General features: G+C 38.9%; 1 protein-coding gene across 1 annotated transcript; it reads right to left on the reverse strand.

Annotated features, from left to right (window-relative positions):
• Positions 1–1,272: 1,272 nt before the first annotated feature.
• Positions 1,273–24,587, reverse strand: mamdc4 (MAM domain containing 4). The gene is made up of 29 exons (XM_084745341.1): positions 24,521–24,587; positions 20,567–20,659; positions 20,215–20,382; positions 18,451–18,576; positions 17,931–18,164; positions 17,628–17,753; positions 15,977–16,132; positions 15,697–15,803; positions 15,232–15,387; positions 13,664–13,754; positions 13,426–13,542; positions 12,430–12,522; positions 12,187–12,324; positions 11,530–11,669; positions 10,254–10,362; positions 10,029–10,133; positions 9,169–9,303; positions 8,910–9,037; positions 8,316–8,532; positions 8,088–8,225; positions 7,887–8,014; positions 7,061–7,151; positions 6,422–6,571; positions 6,098–6,223; positions 5,821–5,945; positions 4,740–4,845; positions 3,572–3,762; positions 2,956–3,015; positions 1,273–2,001 (listed from the first exon to the last, which is right to left on the reverse strand). Exons 1-29 carry the CDS (start codon positions 24,570–24,572, stop codon positions 1,957–1,959), a joined length of 3,651 nt encoding a protein of 1,216 aa, XP_084601467.1. The 5' UTR covers positions 24,573–24,587; the 3' UTR covers positions 1,273–1,956.
• Positions 24,588–25,150: the final 563 nt, after the last annotated feature.

Here is a 25,150-nt window from a genome sequence, read left to right on the forward strand (position 1 = left end):
ACAAACATTACATTTTCTCAGTTTGAAAAGTCACAGAGAACTTCCTGTTTGTAGTTACTTTGTTCCATCAGCACTATAAAAAAGAAGGGTCTTAGGAGAGTTTTAACTCTCAAACAATGCATGCTGGGAAGTCTGCTAATATGCTAATCATGTTTCTTTAGAAATGTAATTTATTAAGTTAATTGAACTCTGGACAGTACATTCATTCAACTCATAAGTGCTCTGAAAATGAATACTAGAAATTTGAAGTTTAATTAACTTGAGCAAACAAAACTTGTCTATTTATTTGATTCCACAAAATTACTTTATGATTTTTTTTACAGTGAAATATTTGAGTTAACTATAAAAAGTCTCATTGTTGTCCTCATTAACTGTTATGTCTCTTCTATTGCTGTAGGGACACTGACAGCAGTGGAAGACCAGAATCAAGTTCCACATACTGATTCTGATTTTGAAATAGACAATCTAGAGCAGGGGTTCTCAAAGTATGGTCCATGGGCCAATGGTGGTCCACAGAAACATTTTGTGTGGTCCCCGAATGTGACATGAAATACATGGGTTATATTTTAATCATTCCAATTCAACGCTCTCACATTAAATAGCCTACATTTGTTACACAGAGACGGCATCAAAATGCAGCCCGCCAACATGCGTCTGTCAGGTTAGCAATGACAGCTTGTAGTAGAAAGCAACTGGTTGCATGGCAACTGGTGGCACCTGGCAAGTGTCACAGGGAACACGTTCTGTCATCAGTGCTGGTGCTGCATGTCTGTTCAGTTGTAGAAAAAAAAGAGGTTTCAGGAAAAATGGATCAACTCTTAATTCATCTGCAAACAGGAGAATTCAGTGCTCAAGAAATGTAACATTAAACCCCATGATGAGACCAATTACAAACCCTGCAAGAAGTTCATGGTTCCCCAGTTGACCCATTTATTCTCCGAGTGAAAAAACACACCAACACCACCATTTCAATGCTCATCTTTAATTCATTTATCTCAATTACATCTTGCTTCAAAGCACACTAAAGTTAACCCTCTGACACATCTGAAAGGATACATCCATCCTACAGTCTTTCTCCAAACACTTTCTTCACAAGTCAACTTCCTCTGTAACCTCCTTATCTTTTCTTGTTTTCACAAGGTTTAATCTGTCTGTTCTTTTCTTTCTTCTTTCTCTTTAAAGGGGCATTTCTATTGAGACACATTAGAGGTGGAAATATTCAGATTTTTAGTTCTTAATCCTTAACATGAGTCAAACTACTCCTATAATACAAGTCCATATTGTCTTTCGTTAGACCCTCACTGCCTGGTGAACTTGCATCTTTCTTCATTCAGCCTCAGATTTTCTTTTATAAATGTGTAGATAAATGTGTACTCTCCAAGCTAAAGCTGAGATAACCATGTAATGAGTTACTTTCTCTTTACAACTTGACAAAGCCCCTTCAGAACCAACAGGATTCACAGACTGAGTAAATTGACATTAACATGTAAAATCAGAGGGGTGCCCCTTTAAGCCCAACCTGCTGAGTTCTCCTTTGACTACACAAACATGATGCATCTGACCTGACACTGTTGGAACCTCTTCACAGCTCCAAAATGGATCATAAATCTCCATGCTATTCATGGGTTATGCCCAGTATTGATTTAAAGAAAATGAAACTATTTTCCATTAACGTTAGACAATCTCCTTCTGACTTCTGTCCATCCGTCTGTCCACAGGCAGAGAGCTGTGACCCTCGAGGGCTCAACCAGATCTGAGGCAGCAGCACTGATTAGGCCTTCATGTGTGTATGTGTATACTGTGTGTATTGTTTAAATGTGTGTGTGTGTGTGAGTGTGTGTGTGCGTGTGTGTGTGTGTGTGCCATGTAAGGACGACACAAGCAGTTCTCCTGCTGTGATATCGCCTCAGTTTCACAAAGCCACCTTTAGGTGGCAGGTCCACTGCTCCACCTGCCTCACACCACCTCACTCTCTCTGACATCATCAACATTAGCATAGACCTGCAGAAACACAAGAAGAAGAATCCAGCTATCAGTGAGCACAACAACAACACGTCCATAAGCTGGCCTGGGAAAGGTGATCATTTTAAGGCAGATGCTATTAGCACCCAGGTGTTAGTAGCCAATTATGCTATTTGTCATGCATGCTATATATCTGGTGTAAATAGTTTATGTGGCTATTCACACTTGCATGGCAGAGACAAACAATAATCTTTTCCTAAACAGAACCAAGCAGTTTTGTTGCCTAAACCTAAGCAAACTGTCTGAAAACTGAAAATAATGATTTAAAAAAAAGTAATAAGGCATAATTATAAGTCGATCAACTCTAAAACATAAGAGTCCTTTTACAGTAGTTTCACACCAGACTCAAACCCCAGTCTCACTGGTTGGTCCTCCAACTATTCTCTTTAGATACTTTGTAATAATTTTTAGCTAAACTAGGGGCTTGGGGGTTATATAGTGGAATAGCTGCAGTGTGACTGTTGTCACTGGGTGCAAATAGCTGCTCTGTAACTTTAAACTTGTTTCATGAGCACTATGAATAATTTAGTTATATTTATCCTTAAACATACATGAAATAAAAACTTTAAAAATTCAGTATACTCTTTAAATCTCTGTAAATCCCTCACTGTAATGTGAAAGGGCTGCTGATGCTGATCCCACTGAGAATCAGCAGATTCAGTGGCTTTTAGAAAAGGACTCCAGTAGACACCATGTTGCTTCATCTTTGTTTGTTAGTAATGTGAGATGTTTATTTTCTAATACATAAGCCACAGAGTGTAAGTCAGGTTTAGGCTCATTGCTGTGCATTAAATTCTGCCCTCTAGCAGGCAAAGATATATTACTGCAGCTTTTACCCACTTTTATTCAAGCGTATTTGCAGAATACACGAATACTGATGAATATATTGTCTCCCACACATTTGTCATAAAACTAGTAGTACTGTATACTCACATTATTGAAACCAGCTGCCATTGGATGGTTTTGCGCTGATGGAACCGTCACACGGTCCTGCTGAAATGAACACAACATTAAACTTTAATCAGATACACTGAAGAAAAGCTGCTGCTGCCAGCTACATTAAAGCTAAAATGTGCTAATCATTTTTGCTGAAAATATAGAATTGGATTGTGGGTAGATATGTGGCTGGTATATTTAATGTGATTGGTTGGTTATGTTAGAGTAATTTCATAATTTGAGAAATTAAACGGTTGAGGATATTTGGCCTGTTGTTGTTATAAGTGATATACTCTGCCATCTTTCATGTTGTTCTAATGTCATAATAGTTTGTTGTATTGTTACTTTTTTACATAATATGAAAGATCATCAACAGTAGCAGAAAGTTGTGGCTTTGTTAACCCCATAAGACACATCACATATTCTAGAGTTAATCTTCACTCTTCTTATCTTTACTCTGTGCTTTTACATCATTTTAGACTTGCTACCTTACGTTTTCGATATTAGTCTTAGTGTTACGGGGCAGCCTTTGTTGCTGCCTTGTTAAGTTAGCTCCTAATTTAGCTTCTGGCCAAGCCTTGCTGTCAAAGGGTTGAATGTCAGAATGACTTACTGTGGCTTCTGGTTCATATGTTTCATTGCTGAAACCACCACGAGCTGGGGAAGATGATGATGATGGTCCAGGACTGACTCCCTGTCGGGTTCGCAGGTAGTAAACGAGCAGGGCGATCAATGTGGCGATCAGCAGCAGCACCACGATGACAGATGCTACGATTCCTCCTGTGTCGTCTGATTTTGAGGAGGCTGCAGGGAAGATGGAAGACATTTAGCGCCAATTCCACAGATTCCTTTACTGCTGAACATTTTCTAAAGCATCTCATACAGTTTGCAAGATGACTTTGAAATTGTATTGAAGTAAAAGGACAACAATTACTGCACAATCATTACACTAAAAGAAATAATTTCACATAATTTCCTATAAAACTAGCACATGGGAAAAGTTAGCCTTCAGGGCTTTCTGACAGTCAGCCTTTTAAAAACACAGGTAATGATGTATTTTAAGACAAACCACCTAACCAAGAACTTTTCTTAACTAAACCTAACCAAACTGTTATAGAGAACGAAACAAACAAAAACAAAAACTGTAAATAATAAATCAACAATATGCTTCACATAGGAGTTTAGTCTCCTGGGTAGAAAAGACCCAGGACTCATCCATCCACCTCAACGTCCTCCTGATGAGGACTGTGTTGCTCTTTATATGATGTCACCTGACTTTCTAAAGGCTTTCTACCACTTTCTGGCAGGAAGGCTTTTTGAGTTATCTGACAGAGAGGGCTTTCTGGCAGAAATTCCTAAAGGCAAACTTCTCCCATGTGTGTAAAACCATGAATGTGACATTTTTACATTTTGGTATTTGTACAGATTAAATAAACAAGAAGTAATATTTAATTAAGCTTTAGAACTGCTGTTAGGCTGAGTTTTTTTTAAATGTATTTTGGACAAAGCCAGCTCAGTGTTTTCCATCTACTTTCAGTTTTTATGCTAGGCTAGGCTAATCTACAGCTGGTTGTAGCTTCATCTGGCATACAGACATGAAAGTTAATCTACTCATTTTTCTCTTAGCAATAAAGTGAATAAGGATATTTCCCCAAAATGTCAAACTAACACTTAAAAACTTTTTTCTGACAAAATCAGTAAAAACTCAAAAACAAGCATTGCACATGTGTAGTTAGCAGGTGATGGGCTGAAGACAACACAAAGCCACTGGCACATCTTACATTTCACTACATCTGTAACTTGGTTGGCACAGTCGACTCCAACAGTGTACTCAATGTCATCCAGAGCGACAACGCCTGTTGAGCCTTTGATCCCTTCAAACACAATCTGTTAACCACAAACAACATAACAACAGATATTTGTCAGTCTTCTTAAATACATGGGAATGTAGTAAGACAAGTATGTCTTGTCTATGTATAGACTTTGACGTACTCTTTCGTGTCCTGGGGAAAAGGATCACAAACAGAACACTGTATAAGATTACAGTTAAAGGGATAGTTTGGATTATTTTAAGTGGGGTTGTATGAGGTACTTATCCATTTGCAGTATATTACCTACAGTATATGGCAGTAAACATGTCTTCAGTTTTGAGGAGCAGCAGGCGTGCTGGTGTAGGAAGCTAAGCAATGTACTGCTGTCAGCAGCAAAAAAAAATGGCTCACCTAAAAAAGTCCATATCAGTTTAAGTGTATGCTGCATTTACAATATTTTCACTGCTTTACTTTGCTGTCAGACAGCCTTTTCCAAGGAGAATCGAATCCACTGTTATACAAGCCAAATGTCACTTAACCAGACTCCATTGGTAAAATCAGTAAATTTACCTTACAGAATACAGGAGTTGTAGGTTGTTGTTAGTTTGTGTAATTGTGTGACTTCAGTGTTTTAAAAGGGTATTTTGGATACACCAAAGTCACACAATAACCAGAGTAAGAGATTGAGGCAATTGTAGAGTGGTTATTTCCTATGTTCTGTGAGGTAAAATTAATTATTTTGTTAAAGGAGTTTGGTTGCTTTGGGCAGAGCGATATTTGTCTTATACAATGGCTGTTTTCTGTTTGAAAAGGCTGTCTGATGGCACAGTAAAGCCATAAAGTGAAAATATTCTAAATATAGCTAAAACAACTAGAATTTGTTTTGTTGTTGACCCTGTCCATAGCTAGCTCTTCAAACTGGGGGTGTGTCAACCACCATCCACTGTACAGCACGTTGTACACTGACTGTGGATAACTATCTCATGCAACCCCACTTCAAACAATCCAAACTATCCCTTTCAAGTTCACGTGTCAGAAGTAAAAGTTTGACCTGGTATTCTTCAGTAGATGTGATGTTGATGTCGAAGCGTCTCCACGGTCCTCTCAGGTCACTCACCACCAACAGGTCATTGTATTTACCGGCAACCCGCGTCCTCACCTTCAGCTGGCTGTCGGCTGCACGCATCGAAAAAAGTGGACTGTGTTACAAATACTAAGCGTGAAATGGATCACACACATCCAGACTACATTTGAATTGTTCAAAACAAGTTTAACATGCGGACGCAGCAACTTGAGCACTAAAGTTTATTTAAAACATTGATGCTTACACGAGTCCGGCTTGTAGGCCCAGAATTTCAGGCAGGTGCCCTTGGTTGGGGGCAGGTGAGGGCTCAGCAGCTGAGCATTGTCACCAGCTGCTGTCCGACTGCTGCTTGGAAAGAACAGGAAGTGACCTGGCAGAAAGGACAGAGAACGCAGTCTATTTTACACTGAAGTCCTTTTGGAACATGTTGTTGGATAGAAAAACACATATTAATAAAATGGGTTTTGTGATTTTCTCCTTCCTGACTCTCAGTCTGAAGATCTCACTGCATGATTTTACAATATCCACAGTCACAGTGGCTGTGTCCCCGTTTGTCTCTCTCTCTTACCTCTCTCTGTGCCCAGAGTGTGGTCTTCCTGTGGGGTGGGGTAGTGTCTCTCTGCCTCCTGACTCGTCAGCTCCCAGTCCAGTTTGTCCGTTTCGATGTTTTGCGTGTTGCTCCAGCTACACATTCCTCTCTCCAGACTGCACTTAGAACCTGACATTTTAAAAGAAACAAAAGTGGACACCAATACAAAAAAGATACACCTGCGTGCTGTTGTTTCATTGTTTTACAAAACGCTAATTGTATAGGTAGAGACTGATAAAGTCTGTGAGTAATGTCTTAACAGTACATGTTGCTCTGTGTAGTCTTTATTTTCAGAAAATCCCCTCCAGAGCCGCAGAAGAACTTACACCACTGTTTTTCTCCCTGTGATAAGTAAACTGAACAAGATGTGCACAATCAGAGGAGTGCTCCTTTAATGTGCTCAAAAGCTACAGGGTGACCAGGAAAAAAACACTCTTTATCTTTCTGGCTGTAACATTGCCATTGTTACGAAAATCTTGTCACTAGAAATTTAGATTTTAAAAAAACAAACATAAAAGGTGCTTGTGTAAAATTGGGCCACATCTTTTAGAGAACCTACATGCAAGTCTAAAAGTCTGTTGTGTGTTTCTCCTTCATTTTGCTGAGGCTGATACAAACCTTGCTCTTCACATGGGTGAGCTGAAATGAAGATGTCATCAACTGCAATGTGAGTGTCTTTGCCTCCGGCTCCGACTGCCTCAAACTCCAACTGCAGAGTAGAATAAAACACCACGTCATTTTGGTTTTAACGACAAACACGACACTACACCACAGTAAAGGTTCACTAATGACAGTTCTTGGCCATGTGATTAAACTCCTGCAATATTTTGTCCTTGTCCAGTGAAAACAATTCCTCTCCAAAAGTGAAACAGAAGGGAGGCAGACAGTTCTTCTTCTTAGGTAAAACAAACCATTTACAAAGCTGCTGGATCATCTGAAACATGCACTGCTACAAAGCTGAAAACATGCATGTGTTTTTTAACCTGTGAAAAGTTGACATTTTTGAGTGGTGGGAGTTGTTTTAAGTGGTTTTCACTGGATGACAATTTATATATTTGCAGTGAACTCGGTGTCTGTGGTGACATTTCAAGAAAAAAATGCTTTATTAAGTTACTTCTAGAGAGGCCTACTTTATAGATTTACAAAACAGAAACTTTAAATGGGCAGAAAGGAGACATAATGACCTGTGGGACAGCATATGACTAGAAGACAGGTTGGTGAAAAAATCATGGATCTTAACACCAAAATACTAAAATACAGTTAATTAATTTGCATTTTTCATGTTTCATTACTTTGTATGTGATACTTTCATTCATATAATATGTTGTTGCAATTTTGATTAATCACATAAATTAATTTTAATGCATTAAAAAAAACTGTTCTAACTGACCACTTGAAAGGTCTATAATTGTTCCAGTGGCCCTCTCCAGCCTCCACACTGTACCTGCCAGTCCACAAGGGCGCTGGAGATGTTGCCGTTGCCATGGCGCCAGACATCTCCCTGGTTCACAATGCTAGAGAAGATCTGCACCCTTTCTCCCTTTACTGGTTTCATGTACACTGTCAGAGACCCTGCAAAAGTATATACTGTTATATTGTTGTTCATTTTTTTTTGTGAATGTGAAGGTGTGTGAAGGTGTCTCACCAGGATTGTCCCCTCCCATGTGGTACCAGAAATGGACGCACTCGGTCTTGGTGGTTCCTTGGCGAACAGGGGAGAAGAGGACTGCTGAATTACCGGAAGGAAGGATGTTTGCTGCGGTGTTAGCCATCATGTAGTAGCCTGAGAAAAAGAAGATCCCAACTCATTGTCTCTCAGTTTTCTGCCATCTGTATTAAAATATTTCTGCTCTGTAATGGGATTCTTTCTCACCCAGTTCAGTCTCCAGAGTGTGGTCGATCTTGGGTCCGGTCGTTGTGGCGGTATGTCTGCTGCGGTGGACCCAGTGACCTTTACCAGCGCTGCTGTACCCGCACAGCTGTCCTTCAAAGGAACACATCCTCGGCACGGTGCACGGACGGTCCACGAATGCCACATCGTCGATGGCAACGCGCCCGTCAAAACCAGAGCGAACCGCTTCAAACATCAGCTGGTGGTGGTAGGTCAAAGGTCGAAAGAAGAGAATTGTACAGGAAGGAAGATAATGTTAAAATATTCAGTTTGGCATTATCTTTTTACCTCAAATTATTGACCACTGGGAGAAAAATACTAACTAGAAGTACATGCTGACTATCGATAAGTAGCTCATACAGCCCTATATCAAATAAACCAATCTATCCCTTTAAAGCTGCAGTGATATTTTGTTTTACCACAAGGAGGCAGAATTTCTCCAAAATCCCAAACCACCCAATTCAGTTCTCTTTCACTGTATCTTTCATCATTTTTTAATATGAAAGATGCATGAAGCTCTGTATGAATTTTGAGACACTGTTTTGTCATTTCAGGCTGACGGCAGTTATTTCGTACCTGAAAGTTGATGAGCTGATGTGGCACTGGGCAGTGCGCTTCGTGCCAGATGTTGCCGTGAGCTCCACTTCGGGTCCAGAGGGTGCTCTCATGACCGTCCTTAGTCAGCAGCTTCACATTCAAAGTACCTGTGTAAGGTCAATGGGTGATGAAAGTGTGAGATGGAAAAAAAAAAAAAAAAATTTTCTGATTATTTCCATCAGATGCTTCATTATCATTACTTCACTCTTAACTGCTTTCAATTCAGTTTCATCCTCACCCGTGTTTGGCCCGTAGAGTTTATAGAAGAAGGACAGGCAGTGATCTCTAGGACCCGCTACCTGTGGGAATGAAATTAAGCGCCCGAATGTACCGCGCAGAGAAGGACTCCACATGTCCACAACAAGGCTTCTGCCTGGACAACAACAGAGAGACAGCAGGGATTAAAGCGTATTTTTAAGGTATTATTATTATGCTCATAAGCACATATAATAAGGGTTGTAACATGTGTAACTGTGTAACTGCACACAACTCATTGCTTTCATCCAAGAGAGAAAATAAAGCTTCCTGAATACATCATATTAATACCTTAAGGGACTGGTTCCCAACCCTTTTTCCTTGGGGCCGACTGTGCTTAAGAAAAGCTGAACCCAACATTTTTTTTTGTAAAATTAAAAGTAAAGGAGAACTGAGTAGAGCACTGCTGTCACTGTGTTTTCAATCTAAGCTCCTTGACAAAGAGTGACTACCAGTGTATTAATAGCTTGCAGCCTTGAGTCTGTGTTGGGATGAGAATAACATCCCAAATGTCGCATCCAACAATCTCACACTGATGAACATGGAGGTGATTTAAGGTTTTAGTAGACTGGAATGTTACAGAAAAACAAAAAACTATGGAAAATCTGCATATGAATGCATTTCTTATTACACCATTAGCCAATACTGTAGGTAGATTATGAACATATTACTCTTCATTGCATACATAACATGATTTAAATGGGCGATTTAATGGCCAATAAGTATCTGACAGACACTGGTACAGATTATCAAGACTGTTAATACTGCATGACTGCCCACCCTCACCTGGCACACTGATGTCCATATCCACAGTTTAATTTTTTGGTTTTTAAATTAACTTACCAATCTCGATGGTGTGGTCCATTCCATTTAGCTGCGTCCAGTCAAAGTTGTCATCGTTGCCCTGATACCATCCACACAGTCCACCTTCAAAGTTACATGAGAGTGCTGGACAAAAAACACAACAAAACAAAACAAAAAGTCAAAGAGACATTTCCAGGTAAAATGTGAAAGTATGCATGATGCCACATCGTGTGTGTGTATACTGTAAATGGTGATGAGAGTTACCTGTTGGTGAGGATGGAAAATAGTTAGCATGACAGGTTTCGTAGCGAACGTTTTTCACTTTAATCTTGGCACAGGGACAAAGTTTCACAGCACGAGCCTCAAACACCAGCTGGTAAACATAAAACAAGGAGGAGAGAGGAGCCCTAATGAGAGACTTTCACTAAATTCAACAAACTCAACATTAACTGCAAAGTAGATTTTTAACTAGTTCCACGAGATGTGACTGTTTTATTTCAAACAACTACAGATGGCAGTTGGTAATTACATATTTTCACCAGAACTTGTATTATTTCCTATTTTCATGTTTAATATTACTTTTATATTTTCCTAACACAACAAAAAAAATCAGTAAGGAGACATGTTATGTCTGTTTATTTTTTTCTTTTTGTAGCCACACTTTGCGAGACTGTTTTTTATCCACTGGACAGAATATTTTTAGAAGCAGCAGGACAGAAAAGTCTTTCAGGATTTTGTAAACGGTCAACCTGAAGGGGTCTCAGAGATCAACTGCTTGAAAGTAAAATTCGGTCCTTTTCATGTGGATTTCTAGTCAGTGACCAGCAAGTTCTCCTGCTGCAAAAACTGTTGTTCTTCCTGCATCAAGTGATGTCACAGTGATGTTGTTGATGTGAAGGACTCCAAGCTGTTTCACTTTAATTTTTCCGCAACAGTGTTCTGCCAGGGAATACCTCTGATTAGCCCTGATTTTCCACTTGCCAAAAGATTTTGAATAGCGGCAACAAACTCCCCTTGAGGGGTTGCTGTGTGTCCTCAGTAAGAGTTAACTTATGTCTCGCCAACACAGAGACAGATATCTTTGCTGAGAGCTGCAGACAGAAACTAATGTTGTATTATTTTGCACTACAGATGCTTAGTCTTTGCTTTAGAGCTAGTCAATCGCAGTTAAGTTGTAGTGGCCACTCATAGCACAGTAGGGCAGGACTAGGCTGGCTATTTCAGCTTGGATTTCTGGTTTCCTTGTCTGGGTATCCAGGGGGTGTGCTAGATGAGCAATTTTGTCACCTAACACTGTATTATGGCCAACAAAGCTAGGGTGCAACGTGGATGTGCACTCAACTCTAATCATCAAAGCAAAAAATGCACTTCACTGTCCAACAGATAAATATCTTTTGTCTTGGCAGAATAGATTTTGGGGATATATCGGCTGTCTTCAGTTCTTATTTGTGAGAAAAATGACTCATATCTGTGATCTCAAATCTCATCATCAATGCAAAAATTACAATCAGTCTCTCTCACTGAAAAACAACAAGCTGACCTGGAAGCGATTGTCTCGGACACCAATTGTCAAGTTGACGTTCTGCCACGACTCCTCGTCTGTTCCTGTCTTCCCACTGAACTCCCACAGTTTAGGCTGCACGCCCAGCAAGCTGTCGATCACCCTGATGGACAGCTCACCTGCAGCACAGAGACATAAACAGAGTAGTATAAAAGGGACGAGTCACACCAAATTAAAAACGTATTTTTCCTCTTATCTGTAGCACTATTTATACATCTAGATTTTTTTTGTGTGAGTTGCGGAGTTTTGGAGATATCAGCCATAGAGATGTCTGTCTTCTCTTGAATATGATGGAACTAGATAGCACAGTTAAAAAATATCTCTTTCCAGGAAACATGACCCAGTTACTCAAGATAAACCACAGACCTTGTTTTCTTTCAACCAAACTACACCTGTCAACGCGTCACAGTGCAGAAGGAAGTGTGCATCTACTCATGGACGAGAGGCTCCTGCTTGTGTCAGCTTGGGATGTAGGCCAAACATCCTCAGCATTAGCACCACTGAGCTAGCTAGTGTGTGAAATCTAGATCCATCTAGTTCCATTATATTGAAGAGAAGGCACACATCTCTACGGGTGACATCTCCAAAACTGGTAAAAGGGAAGGAGGAAGTAAAATAATAAGTTAGTTTAGTTACCAATGTGTCCTGGATTCCCAGTTAATGCAAAATCAAAGCGGAGGGTGCAGGCAGGGCCGGAGGGCCCCAGGAGAGGGGTCCGCGCTTGTGCCTCGGTCAGCTGCTGGCCTGGGGCCTTGACCACATACAGGTACTCCTCTGAGAGATACGAAAGAGATTTCCACACATTTTTGTTTGTTTAAATAATTGCATATTGTTGAATCAATAGTGATAGAGTGTAGTGATGACAGAGAGTATTTGTACCTTTGGCTGTGGAATTTTTATATAGCACCCAACCTTGATTCCCAATGCTGGAGTCAGTCCAGCCTGAACTGCCCTCAGGGTAAGAGAAATCCCCTGCAAGGATCATACACACATTATCTTAGAAGGACGCCTTTAAAGGTGTCTTACAAACTAACATGAATGAAATATGTTGCTGTTTTACATAATGCTTGATTTGAAGTGGAAAGTGTTATGGATATCTCTGGTATAGCCTATATGCTTCTCTTCTATTACTATTTCCATTGTGTGACTTTTATGTCTTGTATGTTTTCTGACATGAACATGTGAAATGGTCTTTCAGCACGAGTATATTCATTAAAAAATAAAATAAAATAGAAGAGGGTCAGTCTACCTGCTTAGTTTTCTTTTTTATTGCAAATAAAAAAATAAATAACCAAGGACTGCATGTTTTGTCTCCTCACCTTTTTTAAAATGATTTCCAAATTCTACTCGTCTCAAAAAAATCCTCCAAAATAAACAAAGTCATTTGTCATTTTATATGAGTGTTTTCATATTGGGTGCCTCTGTCAGCTGATGTGTGTTACAGTTATAAAATAATTAACTTCAGCATTTTCTGACCTACTACCTCTCTGGATAAGGAAGGCTTGGTTAAGTTAAAACAAGGTTTTCTGGCACTATCATGCTACTTCCTCCTTTGCTTCGTCACCACTGTTGAGAATGACTATCCATTTTTTTTTAAATGTTTCACCAAATGTTGAAGATTTTCCTGGTGTGAACAGTTATACTCCTCCTTGGGCCCACAGGCCTTTTTAAAAACTTTTAAAAAACAATCTTCTTTTCTTAGTTCCCAAATGCAAATTAGCATTTTAGAGATATAAGGTTTTCACCTGATAACATTTTGTAGCTTGCTACTTTCGGGGGCCCTCTGGTGGCCCCTGAGGCTTGAAACAGCTTCACTTATTAATAATTAAAAGTCCTAATTCCTTGAAACTGAAGAAACAGGAAGAATAACCTCACCACATTTGGCTTCATCCTCTGCTTCTGCACAGTCAGCGTGGAAATCACACAGCATGTCTGGTTTAGTACATGGATCTTTAGGACCTTTAGGGAACTCTGATACCCAGGTGTTGTTCTCTGTTCAAGACGAGAAGGTGAGACAGCAGACTGATTATATCACAGAAAGTATTTACTCGAGCTTTGCAGATGTGGAATAATTTTTTCCAAAAACAACAAAAAAAATGGTTCGAAGTATTACCAGGTGATAAGCGGCATTCACGAGACAATACAATGCTGTCGACAGCGATGCCTCCATATGCTAAGTCCCGGATGGCTGCCATTATTACAATCTATAAAGACAGGAAAGAGGAAGGGAAAAAGAAAAGTGGAAAAGGGGCAAATTTATAATAGCAAAATAATTTCAGTTTCCAAACATAAATGACTAAAGCTGTAAACCACTCATTTTCCAAAGAGCATTCCAGTTTTCGGGAAAAGGCTATTTGAAATAAATCTAAAACAAAACCCCTAGTTCCTACTGATCAGGATTTTGTTATTCAAGGACTGAAGTGAAACGTCTGTGCTCTCAGTCCTCATCCTTTCTTTAAGGGGTAAATATCTTATTTTGAAATCTAATTCTCACTAAAAGACAAGTTTACAGACATCAGTATAATAATAAACTGCAGAGCAAATGATGTGTACCTATGACGTGTTTGAGGTCATGTAAAAACAGTGTTATCATTACACAGCACCAGAAAGTTGATTACTCAGCTGTACTGCTCAGTATCCTCATCACAACTGTTTAATAACCAAATTTAAGATCAAATTAAATTTGATGTTTGTTTATGTTATTTTATTCTTTTTTATCTTTATTGATTTTGCCCACAGATGAATATCTTTACATTTTCATTGGGGTGAGACCAGCTTTACAATAGTTTGTCTCTTACTCCACACCTTACTCCAGGTGTTTCATTTCTGTGTTTGTTTGGTTATTTGAATGCTTGGTCCCTTGGACTGATTGTTATTGGTTGCATCACCGACTGTATTGAGATAAAGAGTTCGCTGGATTAATTCTCCAGTTATCTTCTTCTATGTCTTCATAACTCTGTAATACACCACAAATTCCTTGTACTCCTGCACTTGGTGCTTAAAGTGATTCTCTGGTACCCAGGCTTATAGGAGGAACACGTGGTGGAAATTTCACCATTATTTTGTCTTTGAATCAGAAAGGGGGAACAACTTGACAGTGAAGTGCAAATTCTGCCCAAATGCTGAGAAAACGGTGTCATCAAGGACTCAACAACTAACCGAAAGAAACATTTATAGGCAAGAAGACTGAAGTTAGACACACAGAAAACAAGTTAGCTATGGCTAACCAGTCCATACTGGTGGAAATAATTTATGGTAATTTACTTGACGTTTGAGTGAATAGCATACTTAACAAAGTACATTTTCATGTGGATAATTATTCATGTAAATGTACATTTGCACAAAACAAAGGTAGGAATATTTGTACTAATAAACTTAATTAATAAATGTAACAACAAACATAAAACATTATAGTGGGCTAAACAATGTCACCATGTTTGGTACTGAAGTAATGAAAAAATAATCAAGTTACATTACTTTAATATTGTGCTACCTGAATTAGGTTACTGACTACAGTTTTAAACAGATAATTAGCAATTGTACCAGAATACATTTTTAGAGTTACACCCCCAACCCTGCTGGTGCCATTTAACCACTAAAGAACAGTAAGCAGCAAGAGTATGTAATTAAAAGAGTGCCAGCCGATAGTCAAAGTTTAAATATATTAGGTGAAGTACTCACTTGGAAAGTGGAGTTGGTGACAATCTCCACCTCAGCTTTCACCCAAACATCACCAAGAGCTCCGCCCCTCTCCCACACCGGGTAGATTTTAGTGTCTGCCACCAGCACCGTCAGACCGCCGGACCTCGGCCCAAACTGGTGAGTGTACATCACCATCTATATACAGCAGAAGAAAGAAGAAGAAAACTTGTCAAATTAGGTACAAATTATGTTCAGAAATATCTTCATCCAAATTGTGTAAACATTAATGACCAAAAATAAAAAGTAAAATGACAAATTATCTACTGGAACCTTTGTTCAGTAATTTTTTCCACTTTTTATCTCTTCATCGCCCCGCCCAAGTGTTTAAATTTAAAGAGTTTAGGTGTATGCTAAGCTGAACTACAAGTCGATTACTGTGAAATTAAAGTGTAAGAGTAAAATAAAAACCTCTCTGACTGAAGAAGGAATCAGGTTTGGCCTCACCTTGCAAGGACTTGAACTATTGGTGGGTTCAAGGCGGGGACTTTGGAATGCGGCCCAGTCAAATTTTTTGAGACCACCATCAGGGACAGTGACATACAGGAAGTGACCTGCAATAATAATGATGAGATCCTATATCTATTCATTATTTTTTTTTTTATGCATGTTGTTATGTTCAAAAACAATGTTAGTTAAAATACTCATGTGTCAAACAAGTGACACTGAACACACTGACAATGAAAGAAAACAGCATGGCTCTGACACTTTGATCAAAATGTGATACCTTTTACACTGTTGGTGGAATGATCCCTGCCTGGTCCTTGCAGAGGATCTATTAACGAGATATTCTCCTGATTCGTCCTAACCCATTTCAGCGTGGACAGTGACTTCAGGCTCCAGTCACACAGGCCTTCCTCAAAGTTACAGCGATTGAACCCTTCTGGAGACACAATGAACTAAATTAGAGACAGCACAGGGAAACCTTTTTTGGAAACAGAGGTGGATTTTTTAAGGTGTTCTTCACCAGAGAAGTTACGGGACTGCTCTTTTGTCAAAATGATCCTTTTTTTCCTTACAAGCAACCTGTTAACTGATCATTTCGTATTATATGATGACTTCTCAAAAGTGTCCATTCACATGTCATCTCCCACTGTCAGTCAACGTTACCAACAATACCACTCTCATATCTGTCTGTTACATATGAAGCGACAGCCAGAGGACGGTTAGCTTAGCATAAAGACTGGCAGCAAAGACTGGAAACAGCTAGCCGATTGATTGAACAGGGCTGCTTTCAGTTTCATTCCCCGGCATGCAGTAATGTCACTGCAACAAATCATAAGACATTTAAGCAGCAAAACTAAAAACTATAGGTGACAGGACAGAGGAAACTCTCCAGAGGAAACAGAATTAAATCTTATTTTCGTTAAAGGGGACAGGCATCCTTCAGTATTTGCTGCAAGCATTACAATACGTGCATCAGATAGCTATTTTCAGCTTGTCTATATCTGCTATATCCATCCCTATCAAATAAACCATGCATAAAGAAATACATAATTAAGTCGTGCTGCTGTGCCTTGTGTGTAAATGCGTACACAGCCTCCATCTTTCCATGGGGAGACCACCTTCTCTCCCACCCGCAGCCCATCCGCTATTAATCAGAATGTTCATTTTTATGACCTGCCCACCTGACCCATGGATTAACCGCACTGAAACGACAAAAAACATATTTTCATGTTTGTCTGTCGTTTTTAAAATGTTCAGCTTTGAAACCTCTGCCCCACCCAAATACGAAGGTGAATGGAGTTTGTGGTGCTAAAAACTAGAACAGCAATGTGTGTTGCCATAAACAATATCTTGTTTAATCTATAGACAACATTCTTATCAGTAGGATTTTATCTTAATTGTTCATTCTTCACTGGAGCGTTGGTCCAGTCAGATTTTCAGTGAGGTCTGTCATTTCCACAAAATGTAAGAAAGAAAATATGATTTGTTTGGGTTTAACTTCCCCTTTAATCTCCTCTGCACAGTATGACTTATCTATCATCACAGACTCTTGTCTGTTTGACAAATTCCTACAAATATATATTGTAATGTGGTGCCAGGGGTTGGTGCTCTGCTGTAATTGACCCACCTCTTTCACTCTTTGCTCCCACAACAGTTGAGCAAGCTTGGTGCCTTGGTCGACTTTCTCTCTTCCTATTTACTTCACTTAGATATGCTAGGTGCTAGACTCATCTATGTTTAAAAGACAAACAACATTAGCGAGCTAGTTAGCTAATGTTGTGCTAGCATGAGCTAACCTAAGATGTGACTATATGTCGCTTTTACAGAAAAAGAAGAAAGTTGACTGAGGTACCAAGTTTGCTCGACTGTTACTGGAGCACAGAGGGAAAAGAGGCGGGACTTAGGAGGGGTCAATTCAGATGATTTCTCACCACAGTTTGCCTCATCAGTCCCATCTCCGCAGTCGTCTGTGCCATCACAGACCTGCCGCTGGTCCACGCAGCCTTCACGGTTGCACTCTGTCATGCCAAGTGGACACTCTTTACCAGGGAGTGGTACTGATGATGTAATGAGAGAAAAACAACAAAATAATCTCTCAAGAATATGCTCATCATGACTGTGCAAATCAAATTCATCAATTTATGTAAATTTATTGTAATGTAAGTAATGGCTGGTGGGACACCCAAGACTCCACAGAGAGGCTGTGCATAAATAAGGGATTTTTGGGGACTCACAGGGCAGAGCACAGTCCAGAAACTCCAGCTCGTCTACAGCCACATCCCCTCTCTGCCCGTTGGAGCGCTGCGAGCTGAGACGGATTTGGAACGTTGTGGGAATGGCACCCACAAAGATGGTAGCCTCCCTCCAGCCACGGACACTGGTGGCCTCAGGACGCCACACAACAGCCTCTCGAAAGTCCTGGTGAACGACGGATGCCCACAAAGGTCTGGAGCCCAGACCTGTGTTACCTACATGTGATATTACAAATACATTATTAGTCAGGCAGCTGGACGGGAAATTAAATCTTGTCTCAGTGTACACAACAATAAAAATATCCAATAATCATAATTATGTTTACCATGATACTGATATAGAATCAACCAAATTAGTGTTATAAGAAATAATTATGAAAGATATATTAAAAATGGGAATACATGGCAAATATACATAAAATACATACTAACACTGCAAGTAAAAGTGGTATAACATCATATGAGTTTGAATGTATGAGCTGTAGTCATTCATGGTCCTGACCTGAGTCCCACAGGAAATATCTGAGACGAAGGCGACAGGTTGGTGCAGACTCTCTCATCTTTGGAGATATTAAAACTGCAGTGCTGACAGAGTCTGACTTCACTGCAGTCACTCCCATAAATGAACCTGTGAGAGGGAAAACATTAAATGCTTTATTTCAGACTGGTAACACTGCAGTTAAGTGCAGGGTGCTGTTTTTATCCTAGAATGAATTTGTGGACTGAATTTTTGTTTCAGTTTGCATTCAAATTACTGAGAATATTTGAGATGTGGGTGGTAACATGTTTTCATGTTTTCTTCATTGTTAAACATCAACCATACTGATGAAAGTCTATCTGACATGACTCATGTTCATGGACAAGGTGATATTCAAAGTTTATCCATGTTACATTCAGTCACATTCACTGACTTCCTTCTTCACTCTGACATATCTCATGTAATAAACCATTATCTTGAATAAAATTACAAATTTTAGACATTTTAATACAGAAATCTTACATTATAGTGTTAATACTGCATTATTATTATTATTTTTGATTAAGCAGAAATGATTTTCTTTCACATTCTCTTCATACTGCTGTATTATAAATTCATTTCATGTGTTCCTCTGCTCTCTTTTTGACACATTATAATCTAATACCTCTGGGAAGACGAGCCAAACCTCTGTTCAACACTTGTCCTCCTGTTAAATGATGACTCTAATGTGAATTTAACTGCAGGGAAGAGATCACTGTGGTTCTAGTTGAACTCACAGCTGCAGAGAAATTACTGGCTGCTGGAGCCGACTGTGAAAAACACATTATGATTAATTACACACTTCATCAGTATGCTTCATGGTACAGCCTCTGCAAAAAACAACCGCTGCCATTTAAAGCATCATATATATTAACATGAACGAAACCTGAAAACTTTATTTAGCCGGTTGTTCGTAGTTAAATCATTTTCATTAAGCTTGTAACACACAGACATGTGTGTCATAGGCTTAATGCAGCTTAATGCATTAATTACATCTAATGCAATAAGGCTTCACTGCAGTAGTCTTATTTGCGCCTCACAATGTAGTCTTGAGACTTTTTGCTTGTTGTACTGATGTGTTTTATTACTATAAATCAGTAGAGGTGGTGAAAGTACACACACTGCACTCAAGTAGAAGTACAGATACATGTGCTAAAAAGACTTTGGTAAAAGTAGAAGTATGAATTCAATTTACTCAAGTAAAAGTGAAAAAAATGCTGGCTCTGAAATGTACTCAAAGTATAAAAGTAAAAAATAGTCTTCTAAAGGACATTTCTAGCTGCTGTTTCAAAGCAAAGCTAACTGAACCTCACCTCTTCTCTTCTCTGCAGCGAGTCTTTCTCTCCTGTCTGGTTACGTCCTTTACGTAGCTCATAGTGTTCTTGTGTCTCTTTCATCTTGTTAGTTTTGCATCTTGTTACATAATTTCTGTCTTGTTATTTTGTTTTTTGTCTTGTTTTTTGTCTTGACGCACAATGAGTAGAAAGTACAGATATTTGTGTTAAAATATAGGGAGTAAAAGTTGTCTGAAAAATAAATACTCAAGTACAGATACCTGAAAATCTACTTAAGTACAGTACAGTACAAAGTATTTGTACTTAGTTACTTCCCACCTCTGTGAATCAGATACTGTATAAAAAATTTAAATATATTTAAAGGTGCTTGATACTTTTAAAGACACGTGGCAAAATGAAGACACAAAGACCAAAACAAATAACAAGTGAAAAGTGTCTGTGTATCAGACTGTACCTATAGCTGTCCCAATAGTGTAGTCAGAGTTCGGTCCACTCTCAGGCAGTGTCCCCTCCTCTCTTTTACTTTTCTCCCAGTTGTACCTTACTGCGTTGACAGACTCGTCAGTCCATCCACATGTTCCTGCACCCTCAAAGTTACACTCAAACCCTTTTCCGCTGTAGCCTTCAGAGGTGTAAAAGAAATAAAATTAACTTTTAAACATACATTAAATATAAATAATGACAAAAGTGTCTGTCATCATAGATGCAATGCCCTCTCAGTAAGAAAAGATGAGAACAGACAACAGAGGATTCAGTTTAAGGCAGGGTCTTTGCATCTGATGTTTAAATAATATTTTTAAACTTACCGCAATCTTGTTCATCGGCGCAGTCTGTGCAGTCACACACAAAGTCACATTTAAACTCAGGACCAGAACATGGATTAGCCCAAGAACCAGCCACTGTGTAATGAGATAAAAGATCAAAGTTCACTCAAACTAATACAGAATATTAAAACTGATGACTGAAACATACAGTGAGTGGTTCAACTCTGTCACTGAGGTTAGGCTGTGTCTATTTCTGTTGTGGCCACTGGGGAAAACATAAAAAGAACTAGCACGATGACAAAAGCTGTGCTTTAGAAATAATACTTCATACTACTTCACAGAACTGAAGACACTTTTTGAACTAACTATGATGGTATATCATGACGTACCATGTGTCATTACTATTTGATATGTGAATAATAATGTTGTTTTATTAGTTTGATTGTTATTTGTGGTTCATTTTATGTTTTGCGTTTGAGTTTTAGAAATGTTCACCCAAAAATGAAAATTCAGTCATTATCTCCTGACCCTCATGCCGATTGAAGGTCAGGTTTAGTTTTTTAGTCCACAAAACACTGCTGCCCAAACAATTTAAGTAAATGGTGACCAGGTGACCGGTTGAAAACTGGTCACCATTCACTGACATTGTTTGGGAGATTCTGCGACGCTGTTTTCCTGTGAAACTCCAGCAGTGTTTTCAATCGGCATGAGGGTGAGTAGATAATGACTGAATTATCATTTTTGGGTGAACTAGCCCTTTTAATACTCCAGATGGTGTGATGACACAAGGACTGACTTTTTTATATGTATCATCAGCTTATCTCATTTGACAAAGCAAGATTAAGACTGTGTGAGACAGTCAAGAACAAGTGGACGTTGAGTGAAGACTGTATTGTTGAGTGATGATTCCAAGGTTGAAAATAAAGTGTTAATTTATCTCATGTTTTGAAATTAGACTCTTATTGTAAAAAGTAATGAGTAACTCCAGCCATCAGGTAAATTTAGTAGTGAAGTAGAAAGGGCAATAATTTCCTCAGAAATAAAGAGGAGGAAAATCTTTCATAGTAGAAATACCTCAGGTGTCAGAACAACACAAGTAGTTTCCATCTTGTCTTCTGTTTGAAGGCTGTATAAAATCTGACCGATGACTCAACTCCAAACTCTCTTATCAGGACTCATTACTGTCAAAGATTTATGGAACAGCTAATGCCAACAGGCTCAAAGGCCACAGAGAAGTAATCAGGTTAACGCCAGCAAAATACCATCCGTTCATCCAAAGGTCTCTGATTAAGACTCAAGACTTTGTGCTTCCATGAGCTAAAAGCTGGAAATCAGGCAGGTCACAGAGCAGGAACATAGATCACTGCATGTTTCACAGTGAGAAAATGCTCACTTATCAGTTTTCACAGAGACAGCATGTTGTAATATCAGTGACATGACAGTGGAAATAATATGTCTGATAACTTCAGGGTTACTTTTTACTGAGATCCATGGATATTCATGAAACAAACAATTTTTCAAGTTTCCTTCTATTGTGAAAGGTGTATGATACTGATACAGGTATCAGTTTTAAAGTTAAAGAATAGTCTGATTTTGTATTTCTAAATCTTCAGGACTGACTTGGTGACAGGTGATGAGTCATCTAAAGATCCAGCAGCCAAACACAGATTGAAATATTTACATTTGGATTATATGAACAACCACAACTCCAACAAAATTGGAACGGTGTATAAAACGTAAATTAAAACAGAATGCAATGACAAACGTCTTGACCTGCTATTCAGTTGAATACAGTACGAAGACAAGATAGTGTGAAAACTGATAAACTTTATTGTATTTTTTTATAAATATACGTTCATTCTGAGTTTGATGTCTGCAACAAGTTTAAAAAAAAGTTGGGGCAGGAGCACCTTCTCTTTTAACAACACTCAGCAAGCATTTAGGAACTGTGGAAACTAATTGTTGAAGTTTTGAAAGCAAAATTCTTTCCCATTCTTGCTTGATATACGACTTCAAGTGCTCAATATTTGGGATCTATTTTGTCATGTTTTTTGGTTCATAATGCACAACACATTTTCAATAGGAGACAGGTCTGGACTGCAGGCAGGTCAGTCTAGTACCTGAACTCTTTTACTACGCGTTGCTGGAACATGAGCAGAGTGTGTCTTGGCACTGTTTTGCTGAAATAAGCAGGGACGTCTCTGAAAAAGATGCTGTCTGGACAGCAGCATATGTTGCTCCAAAACCTCTATGTACCTTTCAGCAATAATGGGGCCTTCACAGATGTGACAGTTACCCACAATGCCATGGGCACTAACATAACCCCGTACTATCACAGATGCTGACATTTGAAGTTACCTTTCCTCTTTAGCCCGGAGGACACAATGTCCATGATTTCTGAAAAAAATCTGAAACGTGGATTCATCATTGTCAGTCCGTCTCAGATGAGCTCGGGCCCACAGAAGTCCGCAGCATTTCTGGATGTTGTTGATATATGGTTTTCTCTTTGCATGGTAGAGTCTGTGACAAACTGCATTTACTGACAACGGTTTTCTAAAGTGCTCCTGAGCCCATGTAGTATCCTTTATATAATTATGTGGGATTTTAATGAAGTTTTTAATGCAGTGCTGCTTGAGGGGTCAAAAGGAAACCGACATTTGATTCTGGTTTTCGGCCTTGCCGAGAGATTTCTGTAGATCCTCTTAAAAATTTAATGAGGATGGGGAAATCCCTAAATTCCTTTGCAGCTGTCTTGAGAAACGTTTCTTAAACCGCTGGATTGTCTGCCCACACTGTTTTCCCAAAGGAGTGAATGACTGAGACTTTCAAGGACGCCCCATTAATATCCAATCATGTTATTATCACCTGTTACCAACTAACCTGTTTATCTGTTGAATGTTTCAAACAGGTGTCCAAAATTCAGAATGAGTGCATATTTACAAAAAACTATAGTTTGTCAGTGTGAACATTAAACATCTTGTCTTTATACTGTAAACAATTGAATACAGTCAGAAATGTCAAAAATGATTTGCAAATCATTGCATTCTGTTCTTCATGTTTTACACAATGTCCCAAATTTTGGGGAATGAGGATTGCACTTAATCATTTTTCCGATTTTTAAAAAAAAAATATGTTCTCTTTTCTTTTCTTTCAAAACAAAGAGCACACCAACTCTGATAAAGACACTATAGTGTTGAGATGCTGAGTCTGTTTGCACAATCTAAGACTGTGAATGAATCAGTGTGCTCCAGTCCCTTTGTTCTCTGAAAATTTGCTGTTCTCCTAGAAATCTATCAGTCTTTATCTGGATGTCAAAAAGAAAAAAAAAAAACTCATTATGTTACTGTAACAAATGATAAGTAGTGCAACATAACCAGAGTAAAAGTTGATACCTATGAGCAGAGCCATAGCAGGGTTATTAAGTTTATGTGTCCCCAGTGGACCCAGAAATGTACCTGACCAGTTACGTTACAAGTCTCTGAGATACCCGCCACCTTTTATTTGTAGAATGTAAACTATCCCCAGGTCACTAAAACCACTAAATTCCATGAAAAAACACAGTGGATTAGATCTCAGTGTCTTCAATGTTCTATACAGCCCTGTGTTTGAAAGACTGAAGATGACACTGAGCAGCATCAACAAAGAAAAAAGAATGTTTTAAGTGTGGCTTGAGTGTTGAAGTTCATCCTTGACCTTAGAAACGGTAATTTCAATAGTGTAAGTTTTTAAGTGGTTGAAGGAACTGGGGGGATTACATTTCACTGTGACTGTAGCTTACATGAGTATCTTTGAAAAATAAACTTGATTTCATTTATGTTCTGGAAAAGCTATTTAGTGGATCTTAAATTAAGATTTCTGTCAAACTTATGATCAGTTCTCTCTATGAATTACATGATAACACGAGCTAAGTTTAGCTCAGACAGCACCAGCAGCATTATTTCTATATATAAGTGTTTCTACACTATCTGAACGGAGTCTGGCTGAATGTAATCTTACCAAACTGCAGAATCAACAGCAGAATGAGGCTGGAGCTCCTCGAATGTAACATCCTCTTTTCTTCTCTTCCACCTGATCAGCCTTGAAGGTCTGAACTCAACCTGGAGAGTCTCTGCTAGTTGACTCTGACCTCCTCTCTGTTTCCAAGAGATAACACGTGGACTTTAAATTCTCCCAGCATGCAGCTGCAACAAATCATCATAAAACAATTTCCTCCAAATGATACTTTTCCGCAGCATATACATCCGTAAGTTGCATAATAATAATAGACATGTTGGCAACAGCAGAGCAATAATGAGTTCATGGACTTTGTTTCATATGAGCAGTTGGAAGTTCCATGCCAATATAAAAACTTATACTTCATTTTTAATTAAATCGCTCGACTGTTTGTGTTAATATTAGGTTTTATGTCAGTTATGTCTTTGCGGCTATTTGCCACTTCTGTAGTTCTTTTAGAGAAGGTATCAGAGCAGCCAAAAATGCTTAAAGTGAAATTTCACCACTTTGTGTGTGGATGTCCAATCAGTGTTGATGGAAAATATAGTTAACTGAAGCAATCAATTCCTACGATGCTGCTATACTGACCGTGAAGACTGAATTATACAGTAAAATCTCTTGTTCTTCCTGCAC

This window comes from Lutjanus erythropterus, chromosome 20 (genome assembly GCF_056507025.1).
Source record: "Lutjanus erythropterus isolate fLutEry1 chromosome 20, fLutEry1.hap2, whole genome shotgun sequence".
NCBI lineage: Eukaryota > Metazoa > Chordata > Actinopteri > Lutjaniformes > Lutjanidae > Lutjanus > Lutjanus erythropterus.